This window comes from Chrysochloris asiatica, unplaced genomic scaffold (assembly GCF_000296735.1).
Source record: "Chrysochloris asiatica unplaced genomic scaffold, ChrAsi1.0 scaffold00173, whole genome shotgun sequence".
NCBI classification, from domain to species: domain Eukaryota; kingdom Metazoa; phylum Chordata; class Mammalia; order Afrosoricida; family Chrysochloridae; genus Chrysochloris; species Chrysochloris asiatica.
The window spans coordinates 351,280-365,145 of NW_006408691.1; the positions used below are offsets into that span (position 1 = coordinate 351,280).

At 54.9% G+C, this 13,866-nt stretch overlaps 2 protein-coding genes across 2 annotated transcripts in view; both read right to left on the minus strand.

Annotated features, from left to right (window-relative positions):
• Positions 1 to 743: 743 nt before the first annotated feature.
• GMIP (GEM interacting protein) lies at positions 744 to 10,274 on the minus strand. The gene is made up of 21 exons (XM_006871750.1): positions 10,256 to 10,274; positions 9,280 to 9,364; positions 8,440 to 8,515; positions 8,264 to 8,321; positions 7,795 to 7,920; positions 7,643 to 7,707; positions 7,447 to 7,554; positions 6,897 to 6,977; positions 6,647 to 6,817; positions 6,427 to 6,564; positions 5,867 to 6,063; positions 5,501 to 5,607; positions 5,345 to 5,428; positions 4,926 to 5,003; positions 4,703 to 4,857; positions 4,322 to 4,510; positions 4,072 to 4,209; positions 3,785 to 3,975; positions 3,073 to 3,466; positions 1,280 to 1,346; positions 744 to 1,150 (listed from the first exon to the last, which is right to left on the minus strand). Exons 1-21 carry the CDS (start codon positions 10,272 to 10,274, stop codon positions 744 to 746), a joined length of 2,934 nt encoding a protein of 977 aa, XP_006871812.1.
• A 2,020-nt stretch (positions 10,275 to 12,294) lies between these two features.
• The window catches only part of ATP13A1 (ATPase type 13A1), a 10,720-nt gene continuing 9,148 nt past the window's right edge, over positions 12,295 to 13,866 (minus strand). Inside the window, exons 22-26 of the mRNA XM_006871697.1 lie at positions 13,540 to 13,736; positions 12,967 to 13,109; positions 12,721 to 12,832; positions 12,485 to 12,628; positions 12,295 to 12,405 (exon numbers count right to left, since the gene is read on the minus strand). Coding sequence (XP_006871759.1) covers positions 12,295 to 12,405; positions 12,485 to 12,628; positions 12,721 to 12,832; positions 12,967 to 13,109; positions 13,540 to 13,736 — 707 coding nt within the window. The remainder of the gene's footprint in view (positions 12,406 to 12,484; positions 12,629 to 12,720; positions 12,833 to 12,966; positions 13,110 to 13,539; positions 13,737 to 13,866) is intronic.

The following is a 13,866-nucleotide window of genomic DNA, read 5'->3' on the forward strand; positions in this document are numbered from 1 at the left end:
GCCTCACATGCCCGAGAGCACACAACTGCATTGTTCCAGTTATCTGCACGTTGTTACATTTGTTTGACTATGAAGGACTGGATCAGGACTTGAAGCTCCGGGAGGGGCGCCGGCATGACTCACCCAGGGCCCCTGGCCTCTGCAGCTGCCTGCTCAGAGATGTCTGAGGATTAAAGAAAGGGGGCCTCAGCTTCCCCTGCCATAATGCGGGCAGCAGCTACTGCCCTCACTCGCGGGTCTTCTCTGTCACGCTCCCCTAGTAAAAAAGGACGCAGGAGGGCACACAGTACACGGTTTATTCAGGGACCACTAGACCCTAGGGCTAGTGGGGTTTGAGCTGCCCACTCCCTCCACTTGGAGTCAGCAGAGGAGGCAGGCAGGGCAGGAGGCGGGGGGTGAGGGAATGGCTACAACCAAAGTAGCAAATGACACCCCTGCCCTAGGGGACAGAGACTAGGGTTGACCCCAAGGATCTAGTGATCTGTGTTGACCCTGAGCATTGATCCTGAGTGACTCAGACACTGGCAGTGACCTGTTTCTAGTGGCGTGGGGGTCCTGGGATATTGCCCCACGGAATACTTACTTCAAGCCTCCTGAGGCTGTTCAGTCTTTCCTCAAAAGAACTCTCTCAAGGCCGCTAACACTAACCTCCTGACCTGATGGCTAACTGCTGCTAGGAGAGAGATGGGGAGAAGTGGCTTCATCTTCTCAGTCCTGAGCCCCTCTGCCAAGCTGGGGGATGATCAAAGATGGTCCTCAACTTCTTCAGGTTGGAGGTCCACGCTGCAGGTGGTCTCAGGCTGGGGGTCCATGCAGCAGGTGGTTCTGGGTACAGCTTCACTGTGCAGCTTGGAGAGTAGCCGGGCTGTCTCCTGGGTGATCTCAAAGTGCTTGGGCAGTGGGGTGCGACGCAAGGGACTGCCCTCAGGGGAGGTGGTGGCAGGACCTGCCCCACCACGTCCCCGCAAGCTCCCACGGGGTACTGATGTGACAGGGGTCTCCTCACACAGCTTGGAAGCCACCAGGGCCAAACCAGACAGCTGATGGGTGACAGGCCGTATGCCCCCCCGAGGATACTTCACAGGCTGGCGACTGAAGTGGCCACGGGACTGTGTTCCCAGGAGCAAGTCCTCGGGACTTCGGCTGGATACTGTGAGGATGGAGATGTCAATACTGAGCAACCTGGGTGCCTCTGTGACTCCCCCCAGGAGCCCTCTCCCAAACCAGCCTGGGGCCCACAGACCCCCAGCATTCCTGGGCCACTCTCCAACACACTCACCTTCACCTCCCCCATCTTTGGTGTCTGCAGCCACTTCCTCTCTCTGGTCACTCTGCAGGGTAGGAGTCTGCATGGAGAAACCCAAGAATGAGACCCAACAGTTAAAACTTCAGTTCTTCAAGACTGAAGGTTTGCTCCGAAGCATGCAGGTGTTCTTTGCAGTTTTAGTATTTAGGATAGACGATGGCCTTGAAAGTGTACTGTTTGCTTCTTTTGCACAGGGCAGCATGAATGTCCTGTTGGGTCACCAATCAGATTTGACTGTGTTCTTCGATGGGGCAGCATTGCAGTCCATTCCCAAACAGAGTGACTCAGTCTTCATGTTAGGGCTGGTACTGGCTATGAACTCATGTTCCCATCAGACTTTGCTTCTCAAATCTTAATGTCTGTTCTTTAAAGAGCCTTGGTAGTGCAGTAGATTTAAGTGTTGTACTGTGAACCGCCAGTTCAATCCCACCAGACACTCCAAGGGAGAAAGATGAGGCTGGCTGCTCCCATAAAGATCGGCGGTCTTAGAAACCCAAAGGAGCAATTCTACTCTGTCCTATAGGGTAGCTGTGAGTACAAATCAACTCGGTGACTTTGGAATAGGACTCTTAGTCTGTGTTCTCACTGTCCTACCTTTAGCTAAAATCTGAGCTCCTTCTTGGTGTCAGACCCTGGCTTTCAGCTCTGAGCTGCTGTAGGGGAGGGTAGTGCTCGGGGAAATAGCTAAAGGATCCAACTGGGAAGGCTCTCAGGAAGTCTATAATGTACCCCCTGTGTAGTAGGTAGGAGCTCTGGTGGCACAGTAGTTAACTACTTGGCTTTGAACCAAAAGATCAATGACTAAAATCCATTAACCACTCCATGGAAGAAAAACATGGCAGTCTGCTTCCATAAAAGAGCACCGCTTTGGAAAACCTATGGAGCAGTTCTAGTCTATTCTATAGGATTGCAGTTTGGGTTTTGGCGTAATAGATCCATGGTTAGTGAGTGGTGGCCCACAGAGCCATCCCGATGGACCCTTCTCTGTCCTTATTTCCTGCTACATTCTCCGATTCTCTCATTTGCTGCACCAGGACCTACGTCAAGGCCTTGCCATTGTCTGTTTCTCTGCCTGAAACACCGTTCCCCAATCTCCAGTGACTCCCTCACCTCCTTCCAGTCTTTACTCTTATCTGCTTTCCTCCATGAGGACTACCACAACATCCTATTGAGATTAAATACTGCTCTCCACTCTCCACCTGGTACCCTGATGCACCTTAACCTCTCTTCTTCATAGTACTCTTCATGCCTCCCACATGAATGACTTTGCATCATACTCCTGGTCTACTGTGGTCTCTCCCCACTAGACTGCAGCCACTAGGAAGATGGGGTGTTGGCCTGTTTTGCATACTTACGTAGCTATAATGCCAAAATGATGCTTGGATTATAGTGTTGTTGTTGTCATTTGCAGCTGTTAGTTGCAAGCAGAACTGTAGAAGTGTGCTCCATAGGTTTTTCAAAGCTATGACCTTTTGGAAGCAGATCTCCAGGTCTGTCTGCAAGGTGCCTCAGGGTAGGTTCAAATCACTGACCATCCAGCTACTAGTAGAATGTTTAACTCTTTGCATCACCCAGAAACACAGTAGGTGTTCAGTATATGTTTGGTTGTTACCCTTGTTTTACTCCACTGTAACTCATCATTCTGTGCTTTACAGTTCCTTCCAGAATAAGCACAGGTTTCATAAGAAAGGGAAGGAGGGAATGAAAGAGAATATTTATATGGGAAAGGAAGGAAAAGGAAAGAGGCGTAAGCAGTCTGTTCCTACCTCGGGGACCGCTGTCTCAGGGTACTTCTCCAGGGCATTCTGGGGCTCACAGTCTGGGCCTGGGTCTGGATCTGAGACTATGGCTGAGGGCAGAGGATCTGGATCAAAGTGTGAGGGTGCTGGCTGGGGGTTGGTTGTGAGAGTCTCTGGAGCCAGGCTGGGGTTGTGGGATGGGGGCTCTGTGACTAGGGGTAGCTCATCCATCCCAAAGATCTGCTCGTAGTGCACGATGAGGAACTCAACCAGCTGGGACTGATATCCCGAGTCCAGCAGGCAGGCAACTGGGCCAGCACCAGCTGTCCCTGGACTGCCCGGCAGTCGAAGCAGCGTTGGCCCAAACACAATGCCCAGGTTGTTGGCAGACATCTTGTTTTCCTCAAACCTTGCAGCTACCCTGAGAAAGTATGGGGAGAAGGGTCAGGGTAGGGTGCTCAGCCATTGGCCTCAGGTTGAAGGCAGGCCCCACAGTGGTGATGTGCTTAGGTCATAGATAAATGGTTTGAAACACTGTTTGAGACTGGCAGGCTCACGCCAAGGGTTGAACTATGCCAAAGTCAGCAGTCGTATATTTAGGTTCAGAGCTTAGAAAACACCGGTGAAAGATCAGAGGTCAATGTCTGGTCAATCAGAGGCTAAGGAAGTCAGTAGTTGCTGACTTCAGAGGATGAGTCACAGGTCAGGAATTTAAGGGTCAAGGGCCACCAGTGCCCACCTGAACAGATGTGCCACCAGGTGCCACAGAGTGTTGTAGTTAGAGTTAGGCAGCTGTACCAAGAGTGTCTTGAGCGAGCGGATGACCTCAAGGTTGGGGTCCTTAGGGTTGTCCCCAGGGTCTGCATGCAGGGTCTTGGCCAGAGAGATGAAGGCGTCATAGAGGTGGAAGGGGACCACGGGGTCGGTGAGCTAGGGGTACAATAGGCAGGGATAGGGTGTGAGTAGGCTTGGAGGGCTTCAGCCCAGGCTGCCCATTTCCTATCACCTCAGCCCCTGAATACCCACCTCCTGAAAAAACCGCTTGAGGACACCTGAGACATCATGAGGGGAATTTCCTGACAGGTCCACCAATGTTCGGCCATTCTCAAAGGCCTGGCACAACCGCTCCACGCGGACCCGGGACCCACTGACTCGGTAAATGCCCTGCAGAGCCAGGGAGGAGGGGAGGGGAAGAAAAGGACACCTTGCTCGGTGACTCTGGCCATCAGCAGGGCTGGTTCATCTCTGGAGACCGGGGGGCGGATCAAGGTGGCACCTGCACATCCAGGGCGCGCTGTTCTATCTCGGCCGTGCACCTGGTCACCACGAAAGGCACTTCCTCTGGGAAGTCCCTAGGCAGCTGGAGAAAGTCGACCCCAAAGAGGGGGGTCCGTGCTGGTAGTCGCTTGTGTCCGCAGAGGATCAGCAGTGTCTCAAGGCAGCGCTTGTGGCAGGTCAGAAAGCACTGGGAGAAGAGGTCACAGGAGCCTGGGGTCAGGGAAGTCACCAAAGGCCCATGGGGGAAGAAAAGATCATAGATTCTCAGGGGTTAAGGGGTCATGGGAAACCATCAGGAAAGGTCTTGAGGTGGGAAGGTCATGGGGAGATCCCTGAAGTTATAGGAGCCCAGGTCAGCACATCTAGTCCCTGGGCACACCTCCTCGCACTCGGTGCCGCTGACCATGAAGGCCTCACACTCGCGGCACTTGGCTGGGCCCCGCAGCCGCCGCAGCCGGTGGGTCTGTGCCGCATTGGATAGTGTCCACTTCCTGAAGGGCCTGGACGTCCCATTTTCCAGTGCATCTCCCAGGTCTGCAGGGAGAGAGGATCAGGGGCCTGGCCCACCCACTCCATCCTGCCCCACTCGCTTCCAGCCTTACCAGGGTCTTTCTCCTCAAAGTCATCTGAGGACTCTGTGCCTGTGGATGAGGCCTTCACCAGCCGCCTGGAACCAGGGCCTAGGGCCAGAGGGGCACAAAGGTGGTGGGCGGGGGGGTGTCTAAAACCCTCTGGCTTCCAGAACCACCCACAGATGCCCTTGAGGAAAGGGGCCAGAGTTCAGGAGGAGCTTGCTCAGAAAAGTTAGAGATTAGGGGTCAGAGAATGTATCATAGTGACCACTAGGGAGTAAGCAGTTCAGGAGTTGGATCAATAGAGTGGGTCAGAAGCTGAAGAAATAGGTGTGGGTGTGGGATAGGTCAGAGGGCAAAGGACAGGTTAAAGATGGAGGGTTAGAGCTTGACCAGTGGCTGAAGGATGATAGAGGTAAGGAGAGGGTCAGCGTCGGGTCTGGTCCCACCTGGGCTGGAAGTAGGAGAGTCCAGGGACCGGGACTCGCCACCCAAGCTATCCACATCACTTCCTTGGGCGGGACCTGGGGTCCCTAGGAGAGAACAGATTAGTGAGATTGATAGCAACATGGCCCCCCTGCCTACCCAGCGCTCACAGTACTCACCCTGCCAGCGGGTGCCTGAGTCCTCCCAGGGGCCTAGCTCATTCGCAGCCTCATCCAGCCGGGGAGGCAGGGGACCTGAGAACTTCTTTCTAGTGTCCAGAGGGGAGCTGAGAGAGGTTTGGGGCTCGATTCGATTCCCAGTACAGTGACAACACCCCGCAGCCCCTTCTGTTACTGACCACCAATCCCTGATGCCCGTTTTCTGAGGTACCTACCATGGGAGCAGTAACCTCAAATTTTGGTCCTCCCCTAAATAAGGACCTTGGGTACTGAATCTCAAGTCCGGAGCCTTGAAACCCCCCAACTACTAAAGATGAGTACTTGGGCCCCACAGTGGGGTGGGTGTCACTATTGTCCCCAGCCCACCTGTGCACGGCAGGTACAAACTCCTGGAAAAAGAAGGCAGGCGGTGGGGGTGGCGGAACCTCTGGCTGCAGCGCCCTAACGAACTCTTGATAGCGCTGGCCAGGCTCGAAGGGTGCACAGCACTCGGACAGGGCTGCAAAGGCGCGGGGCCCACGCTCTGCCTGCGCACCCCGCAGCCCAAATAGGCCCATGGTTACCTGTAAGGCAGAGGTGCACAGGCTAGGGATGGGGCGGGGTCCAGGCACCTGGGGGTGGGGCCAGAGTCAGGGGCGGGCCTGACATATAGATAAGGAGGTGGGGTCATCTGGGATTGGGTTTGTGTAACCAAGAAGTGTTGTTATAGGAAGCTATGCTATAGGTACCCGGACTGAGGGGAGGTCATTGTGGGGTGGCAGGATAGGATTGCCAGGAGGGGATTTGGAGGGCTGGGCGGAATTTAGCCTTGGCCTAGTAGGGATAGCTTGGAGATCCTAGGCAGGCCTATAGAGACCAGGTGGGAATTGAAGCTTCCTGGTGACGCAGAGGTGTATATCATTGGCGACACTGGAGAAAGGCCTCACCCTCTTTAGCACCTCATCTCCCTGCAACACCAGCTTGCGCACGTGCGATACAATCCGCTGCTTGGTGGCCTCCAAGTCCTGCTGCCGCGCGTTGGCCTCTCGGACACAGGTCTGGTACAGCGCCTCAGCCTCCTGAGCCTAGACAAGTCGAAGCGGGAGGTGCGTGGGTAAGACGCTTACGGTGACGGCTCCAGAGCTAGAGTGTACAGTAGGTCCCCACCTTGGCCTGAGCCTCTTCCCGTGATCGGCGCCGCCGCTCCTGCTGCTTGCTGGGCCCTGGCGAGGCCTGGGGGGTCGGGTCCTCTGGGGACCCCTGGGAGCGGGCCTGCAGGTCTTCGCTACGCTGGACGTATTGGAGTTGGGCCCGCCGAAGGGCCTGCACTGCCTCATTCTGGGTGAAGTGGCCAGTCAGCACCATTTCCATATTTGCCTCCTCCACCAGGCCTATTCATGCCCACCCCAGGCCTTACCATCCGCTTCTGCTCCTTGGTCCACTGGTCTTTGAATTCCTTCCGCCACTTCTCAATCTCAGTTCGTTTGGCTGCCAGGGGCTGGCAAAGGGGTAGGAGTAAGGGATGAGAGTACGGGGTGGAAATGCCACCTCCTGCCACCCCAGAGGGACCCACATGGGTCTTCTCAGGTCTCTGTGTGTGTGTGTGTTAAGTGCTGTGGAGTCATTTTCCACTCACAGTGACCCTGAGGCTTTAACTCTTGCAAGAGCAGAAAGCCTCATCTTTCTTCTGGAACTCAGCATTTCCTCCATTTCCTTCTCTGGTCCCATTCCTTCCACCCCATGTTGGGGCAGAGTTTCAGTGGTCACCTCATACCCTTTGCCCACCCTGGGAGACATCTTTTCCCTTCTGCAAACAAGGCAGAATCTAATCAATCAGGAAGCTGTGTGGCCTTGGACCAATTACTAAGGATGATGAAGAGGGTGGCAACGATACCTTCCTCTTGACTTCTGTGGAGAAAATCCCGAAGGAAAGGAAGCATGGCCCCACCATAGCTCTGTCCCCTCACCTGGTAGTAATCCCTCCTCTGCTGAGCCACTGTCTCCTGTACCAGGGCCCCAAGTGAGAAGTCGTGTTCCAAAAACAGCGTGTAGATGTATTGCAGAGGCATGTGGCTCTAAGGGACAGACAAATGGTAACAGGAGGCTGAGGATCTGTCTGAGGCTGGGGCGGAGATGGGACCCAACACAGGATCTTATAGGTACCTGCTGGTGGATGGACCCCTTGCCAGCCTCCGCAATCTTCATGACACTTTTGGCAAACTCCAGCTCTGGGGAAAGACAGTCAGAGTCTAGGTCTTGCTGGCTAAGGAGGTGGCACCACCTAAGACTCAGGGCAGGGCACAGGGGGCTCTCACCATGGCTGGCTCTCTTCTCAGTCCAGGCCAGCAGCTCCTTGGCATAGCGGCTCCAGGTCTTAGCATACTCCAGGGCTGCATCCACACCCCCTTTGGTCCGAACCAGCCGCAAGTCCAGTTCCTCTCCTGGGGCAGACCAGCAGTCCCTGACTTCAGACTTCTATTCCCCCGTGGAAAACTTCCCTAAGCCCCTATGCCAGACCAGTGGCCCCATTCTATACCCTTATGGTTTCCCCAAACACCCCTTTGGCATCTTATGTCCTGGTTGCAACTTTACACTGGGCGGTAACTATTTCCTATCTGGACTATCAGGGGCTTCCTGAGGGAAGGGCTGGGATTGGATCTGTCAAGGGCACCGCTGGGTCTCCGGTACCCAGAACAATGCCTGGCACGGAAGAGGTACTCAGTCCTGACTTGCTGAGGAAAAGATTCTTCTGCCCCAACCATCCTGCCCACAAAGCCCCCCTACCTGTGAGGGGTGTAGGACCCTCTGAGGAGGGGCTGCTCCAAGGACTGGTTTCGCTGGTCTGGGATGGGAGGGAGAGAATCAGGAGCAAGCAGGGCAGGGGTCCCAGTCTACTCCTCCCAGAGCTTCCTATTCCCCTGAGCCCCCCCCACCCCCACTGGCAGCCCCACTCTCCTCACCACAGCAGCTGTGGGAGCCATGTCAGGATCAGGGTCTCCTGAGAGCACAGGGTCTCCAGCCAGCATCTCAAGGGTCCTAAAGGATACAGATGTCAGAATGCCAACTACCCTCCACCCAGTGTGTCTTGTCTGAGGGTGCCAGGGACCCTAGGACATTTGGATGGATGATCTTGGATATCACTCTGAAGTGGCATATTTTGTATATGGGAAGTCTGAGGGATGGGGTGTTTGGGGAAGCAGGTCATTTTTTACCTGGTTTTAAAAAGGGTCTGAAGGGTCTCAGGTACACTTGGGGCTCAGAGTGTGGTTATAGGGATCTCAAATGTTTTAAGAGGTCACATGAAGAATATGTGGGGTACTAAGACCAGCCTGTCCTTGGAAACCCTATACAAGGTCACAATGAGTCGGAACCAACTTGACAGCACTTAACAATAAGGAGATCATGTTAGGGAACTCTGGTAGCATAGTAATTAAGCATTCTGCTGCTAACCAAAAGGTCAACAGTTCAAACCCCTCAGCTGCTCTAAAAAGGAGAAAACTCTGGCAATTTGTTTTTAAGTGGGGGAGTTCTATTCTGTCTTATACTGTTGGATGAATTTAATGGCAATAGATCTGGTTTGGTTTAGGGCCATGTTGGGGATTCCCAGGGGATTGTGGAGGCAAGGGAGTATTGGTTATGGGAGTATGCAAGTGTTTTGGAAGGTCCCATCTTAGACTTATCTGGTTATGAGGCAAGTGCATCCAGGTGCAGCAAGCTTCTAGTGGGGCTTCAGAGCACATATATGGCTTTAGGCTTGGGGATCCCAGAAGGATTTGTGGGTGACCCAGGTTCAGACTCACACATTCCCCAGTGAGATCTCAAGATTGTCCAGGCTCCGGAAGATGTCACTGTACCTCTTCCTTCCCTCAGTAGCCGGGGATAACCCTGGAGAGAAGGGGGTGTTCCACTTGGGCCAATGGATGCCTCCCTCCACCCACAGCACCTCAGTTCTTTTGGAGGGTTGCGAAAGTGTGTGTGTCATCGTCTTATTCTTTTCTGGCCCAGTGGGGAGTGTGGCCAAATGGAAAAGGAGTGGTATAAGTGGAGGAAGAGTGGGGTTTGGGGGGTGGGTTGGTGAGACTAGGGACAGGATGATGGGCCAAAAGCTGCTTCTAGGTACAGACACTGGAATAGGCACAGAAGGAGGTGGAAAGTGACAAAGCAGATGCCCTGAGATACAGCTGGCTTGACAATGGAGCCACATGGATCCTAGAGCAGACAGATGGAAATACACGTGGGACAGAAAGGCGAAAAGCCTGCAGCGAAGCACACACACTGGCAGACTGAAGCCACAATGAGGGACAAAAAGACCAAATGACACTCAGCCTACAGAGGCACAAAGAGGCATAAGGGCAAGTCTGGATCTGCCACATTTCTAACCCCCACTTTTAAGGGACCCAGATCCACATTGCCTCCACCCCAGGGCTATAAGGGCCCCTGTAGCGGGGCCTACGGAATCACCCTCTCCATCACCGGCTGTGACAGCGACACCCTGCCCCCATCACAAAAATCAGAAGCAGAAGCGGCCACTTCCCCTTCCTGGGCCCCTTCCCCCAGGCATCCGGGGTGAAGGTTTGGAAGGGGGAGGGGGTCAGGACCTGATGCCTTTACCCCTTCTTGCCTTGAGATCCCCACAGTGAAGGGTCCTCGCGTCCACCCCATTCATGAACTCCTTTCCCTGGCTCTAGGGACCGAGGAAAAGGCAGGGCTCCCTCAATGTAGGAAGTAAGGGACGATAGAAGACGCCCCTCCAAACTCCAGACCCCGATCCCCTACCCGGCTCTGCTGTGTCCATGGCCTGGCCAAGGGTTCCTTCAGCGAGGACCGGGATGGGGTCGCGCGCTGGATAGGCCCAGCTTGGATTTCCTGAGGCAGCCGCGGCCCGGAGTTTCCGTGTCCGCCCCGCCCCCCGACAGCCCCGCCCCCGGAGGCCACTCCCCGCAGCCCGGAAGCGCAGCCTGAGTACCTGGCGGGTTCATCTGTAGGACCCAGGCGAGGGAGGCACCCCAAAGACGCCTCTTGCTCCGCCTCCTGCCCGAGTCTTTTGTCAGGGCCTCTAAACAACCACCCCGAGCCTCAGCGTCCCTTCCCCAAAGTTTTGTACCTTTCCAAAGCCCATAGGGCCCCAGCACCCTGCGGAGACCCCACAAAAATCTAGGGTCTGAAGGTCCCGAAAACTCCTGGGCTCTGGGAAGTTCTAGGGTCTCCTGGCTGCCCCTACCCTAACCTACTTCTCCACCTCCATCGCGGTCATGGCGCCCCCTGGTGGCAGCATGATATCCTGCCCAATTCCAGCCGATTCTGCAGTCCCCAGTCACTGAGTCTCAAGTATCTTCAGTAGTTGGACACCTGTAGCAGTGCAGTCCTGGTGTGGTGCTGTGGGTTAATGCATCAGACTGCAAATCCGTTTGAACTGCAAGGTCGAAAGTTCAAACTCACCAGCTGCTCCTCGGAAACCCTATACAGGGTCGCTATAGGTCAGAACCGACTCTATGGCACTTCACAATATCAGCAACTAGTGAGCTCACGTAGCTACCCTCCCCCAGTGACCAGACACGTGGTAAAGGGGGTAAGCAAACCAGGGCCCTGTCTACACCTCCCCCCATCCCCCAACCAGTCCCTGTCTGCAACCCCCAAGTCCAGAATGTTCTTCTCAGGGTCCTCTCAGAAACTGTGTCCACATCACTAGAGTGAACCTTCTCACAGCAAATTCTTCCAGGTGAGGTCAAGCACCAGACACCTGCCCGTTCACACACACACACACCCTGAGACCACAGCACCCCCCCACCCCCCGCCTGAGACCACAGCACCTTGGAAAAACGCACCCACATCCCACTCTGGAATTTCTGGCTGGTAGTAAAACTTTTAAATATGTATGTAATACTGCTTCACTGTTGCAAAGGCCAGGAACGCCCAGCAAGCCTGGATTCTCGGCTTTCTCTGCCTTCTCTTCAATCAGAGTCATTGAGCATAGCAATAGAAAACCTGGCAGCTGGCTGCTGGGACCAGCCACATCCTGTCTGAAATAAAGACCACGATACAGACTTCCGCACTGGGGCTCAGACTGCATCAGGGTTTGTGATGACCAAGGCCAGCCTCTCTGAACCCAAGGATGCTGCTTTCAAGAGGAAGACACCTTATTATAAAACCCCCTACCATCGAGTTCTGACTCAAAGCAATTCTATATAGGGTTTGAAACTACATGTTTTCAGAAGCAGAAAGCCTCACCTTCCACAGAATGGCAGAATGGCTAGTGGGTTTGAACCACCAACCTTACAGTGAGCAGCCCAATGCTTATCCCACAGTGCCACCATAACTCCTTGGTTTATTATGAGGGGGGAAGGTCATGATGCTGGCCAATCACAGACCATCGTCAGTTTCAAGACTCCTTCCAGTTTCTGAGATATTAAAATATGAATAATCGTGTGAAATCAGTGCTACAATGCTGGTGAACTAGCAGAGCGGGTCCAAGGACTTCTAGCTTCCAGCTTGGCTAGCTAAGCATTGAATGTGACTACTGATCACCTTTCTAAACTGCCTGGGAAGAAGGTGGGAACCTTCTTCAGTGACTGCCCCTACCCCTGACCCTGGGTCCCACAGTGGCAAAGACAGGGAGGCAGAGTTTCTTAAAATCATAATGCTGCTTTATTGGCTGAAGGTGCTGGCCCAGGGCCAGTTCTGCTGGATGGACCTGAAGGGCCCAGCTCAGTGTGGTAGGCAAGGCAGCTGGCCGATCTGTGGGGGTCGGTTCCCTTGGAGATCCCACAAGGCTCCCCCGGGCAGGGCCAGTGGACAGTGGTGCTGGTACCGCCATCTCAGGAAGGCACTTTCAGCTTTGGGGCCCCCAGGAAGAACTGCAGGACATGGTCCACCAGGAATGCCAGGCAGAAGTCCAGGAACAGGACTTGGGCAATGACCAGCTTGAACTAGCCAGTGGAAAGGCAAGTTAGCAGGCAGCCAGGCCCAGGCTCAGGCCCGCCCTCACCATGCTGCCACCATACTCACCTCTACAGGGATGTCTACCAAGCCAAACTGGCTGTTGACGTCAGGAGAGGAGCCAAGGAGCAGGCCAACGATGGCCAAGATGGACACTGCCAGGCTCCACACCAAAGGCTTATTCTCGGGTAGGCTTTCCATGAAGGGTGGACCCTGTGGACAGACAAGTGAAGCAGTGTTACCTGGGGTGGGTGGGGGGTAGGGGGGGACTGGGTGGGTGGGAGGCAGAGGCAGTTGGGCCTCACCCTGTAATTGATGGCGAAGGTTGCTGTCTGCATGGCCATGGCCATGATGTACACGGTGCTGTTGACCAGGCTGGGCTCGAACTCCTTGTACAAATCCACGAACTGCTCTTGCCTGTGGGCCGTGTGGTCAGGGTTTCCACTAGCCCTCCACTGCCCTCGGAGGCGCGTGGACACTCAGCTCCTCTGTGTTGCTGTCCATCCCGTTCCTCCCCCCGCCCCCACGAGCAGTAGGGTCAGGGTACTCACTTTGGCGGGCTCCGGGCCTGGGCCTCGCTGTATAAGTAGATGAGGCTCATGAAGTGCACAAGGAACTGCAGCATCACCGTGAGCACCGTATACAGATTGAAGATGTTGGGCAGGGGGCGCTCTCGGGAGAGGGTCTTGAGGGGCTGTAGCACAGGGTGGACTCAAAGCTTGGGCTTGCTCTGGAGCTCCCTGCTGGCCCTCCGCCCTCATGTCCCACCTCTCTCCATGGCTACTACAAGAATTTTAAGATTACAAAGGAGATAGTGCCCACCCTGTCTCGAGTCCTCCTGTCCCCCCACTTATCTGTCCTTCTCAGTCACTGCACACCCTGTGAAGTGCGCTCTGAGGGGTCATAGCCCATCCTCAGTCTGTGAGTTCTGGGGATCAACCAGTCTGAGTTGCCTACCCTTCAGCGTGGTCCCTGGTTCCTACATGGCGAGGTACATGTAGGATGTGGGTGGAGCCTGAGGACCAGCACTTACTGCCCACCTCTAGGGCATCTCACCTCATCCTCTACCCACCCCCAATAGGAGGAGGCTGAATTGCTCCCTGTGAAGACACAGGCTGGCCCACCTTAGAGCGAGAGATGAAGAGGAAGCAGCCGGCCAGCAGCAGCCCCTGCAGTGTGGCCTGGAAGTCACTGAACTTGACGCCTTCCAAGTAGAGGACGCTCTGGCTATAGGCCAAAATAAGCGCATTGAGCGCCAGGATTTTGAACATCTGCAGTGTCGTCACCAGCGTGCAGCGGCCTTGCTTGATCACATGGCAGACTGTGGAGTGGGGAGGGTAGTGTGGGCATGGGAGGAGTGGTACAGAAGCAGGAGCATGTGTACTGTGGAGTGGGGAGGGTAGTGTGGGCATGGGAGGAATGGTACAGGGGCAGGAGCATGTGTACTGTGG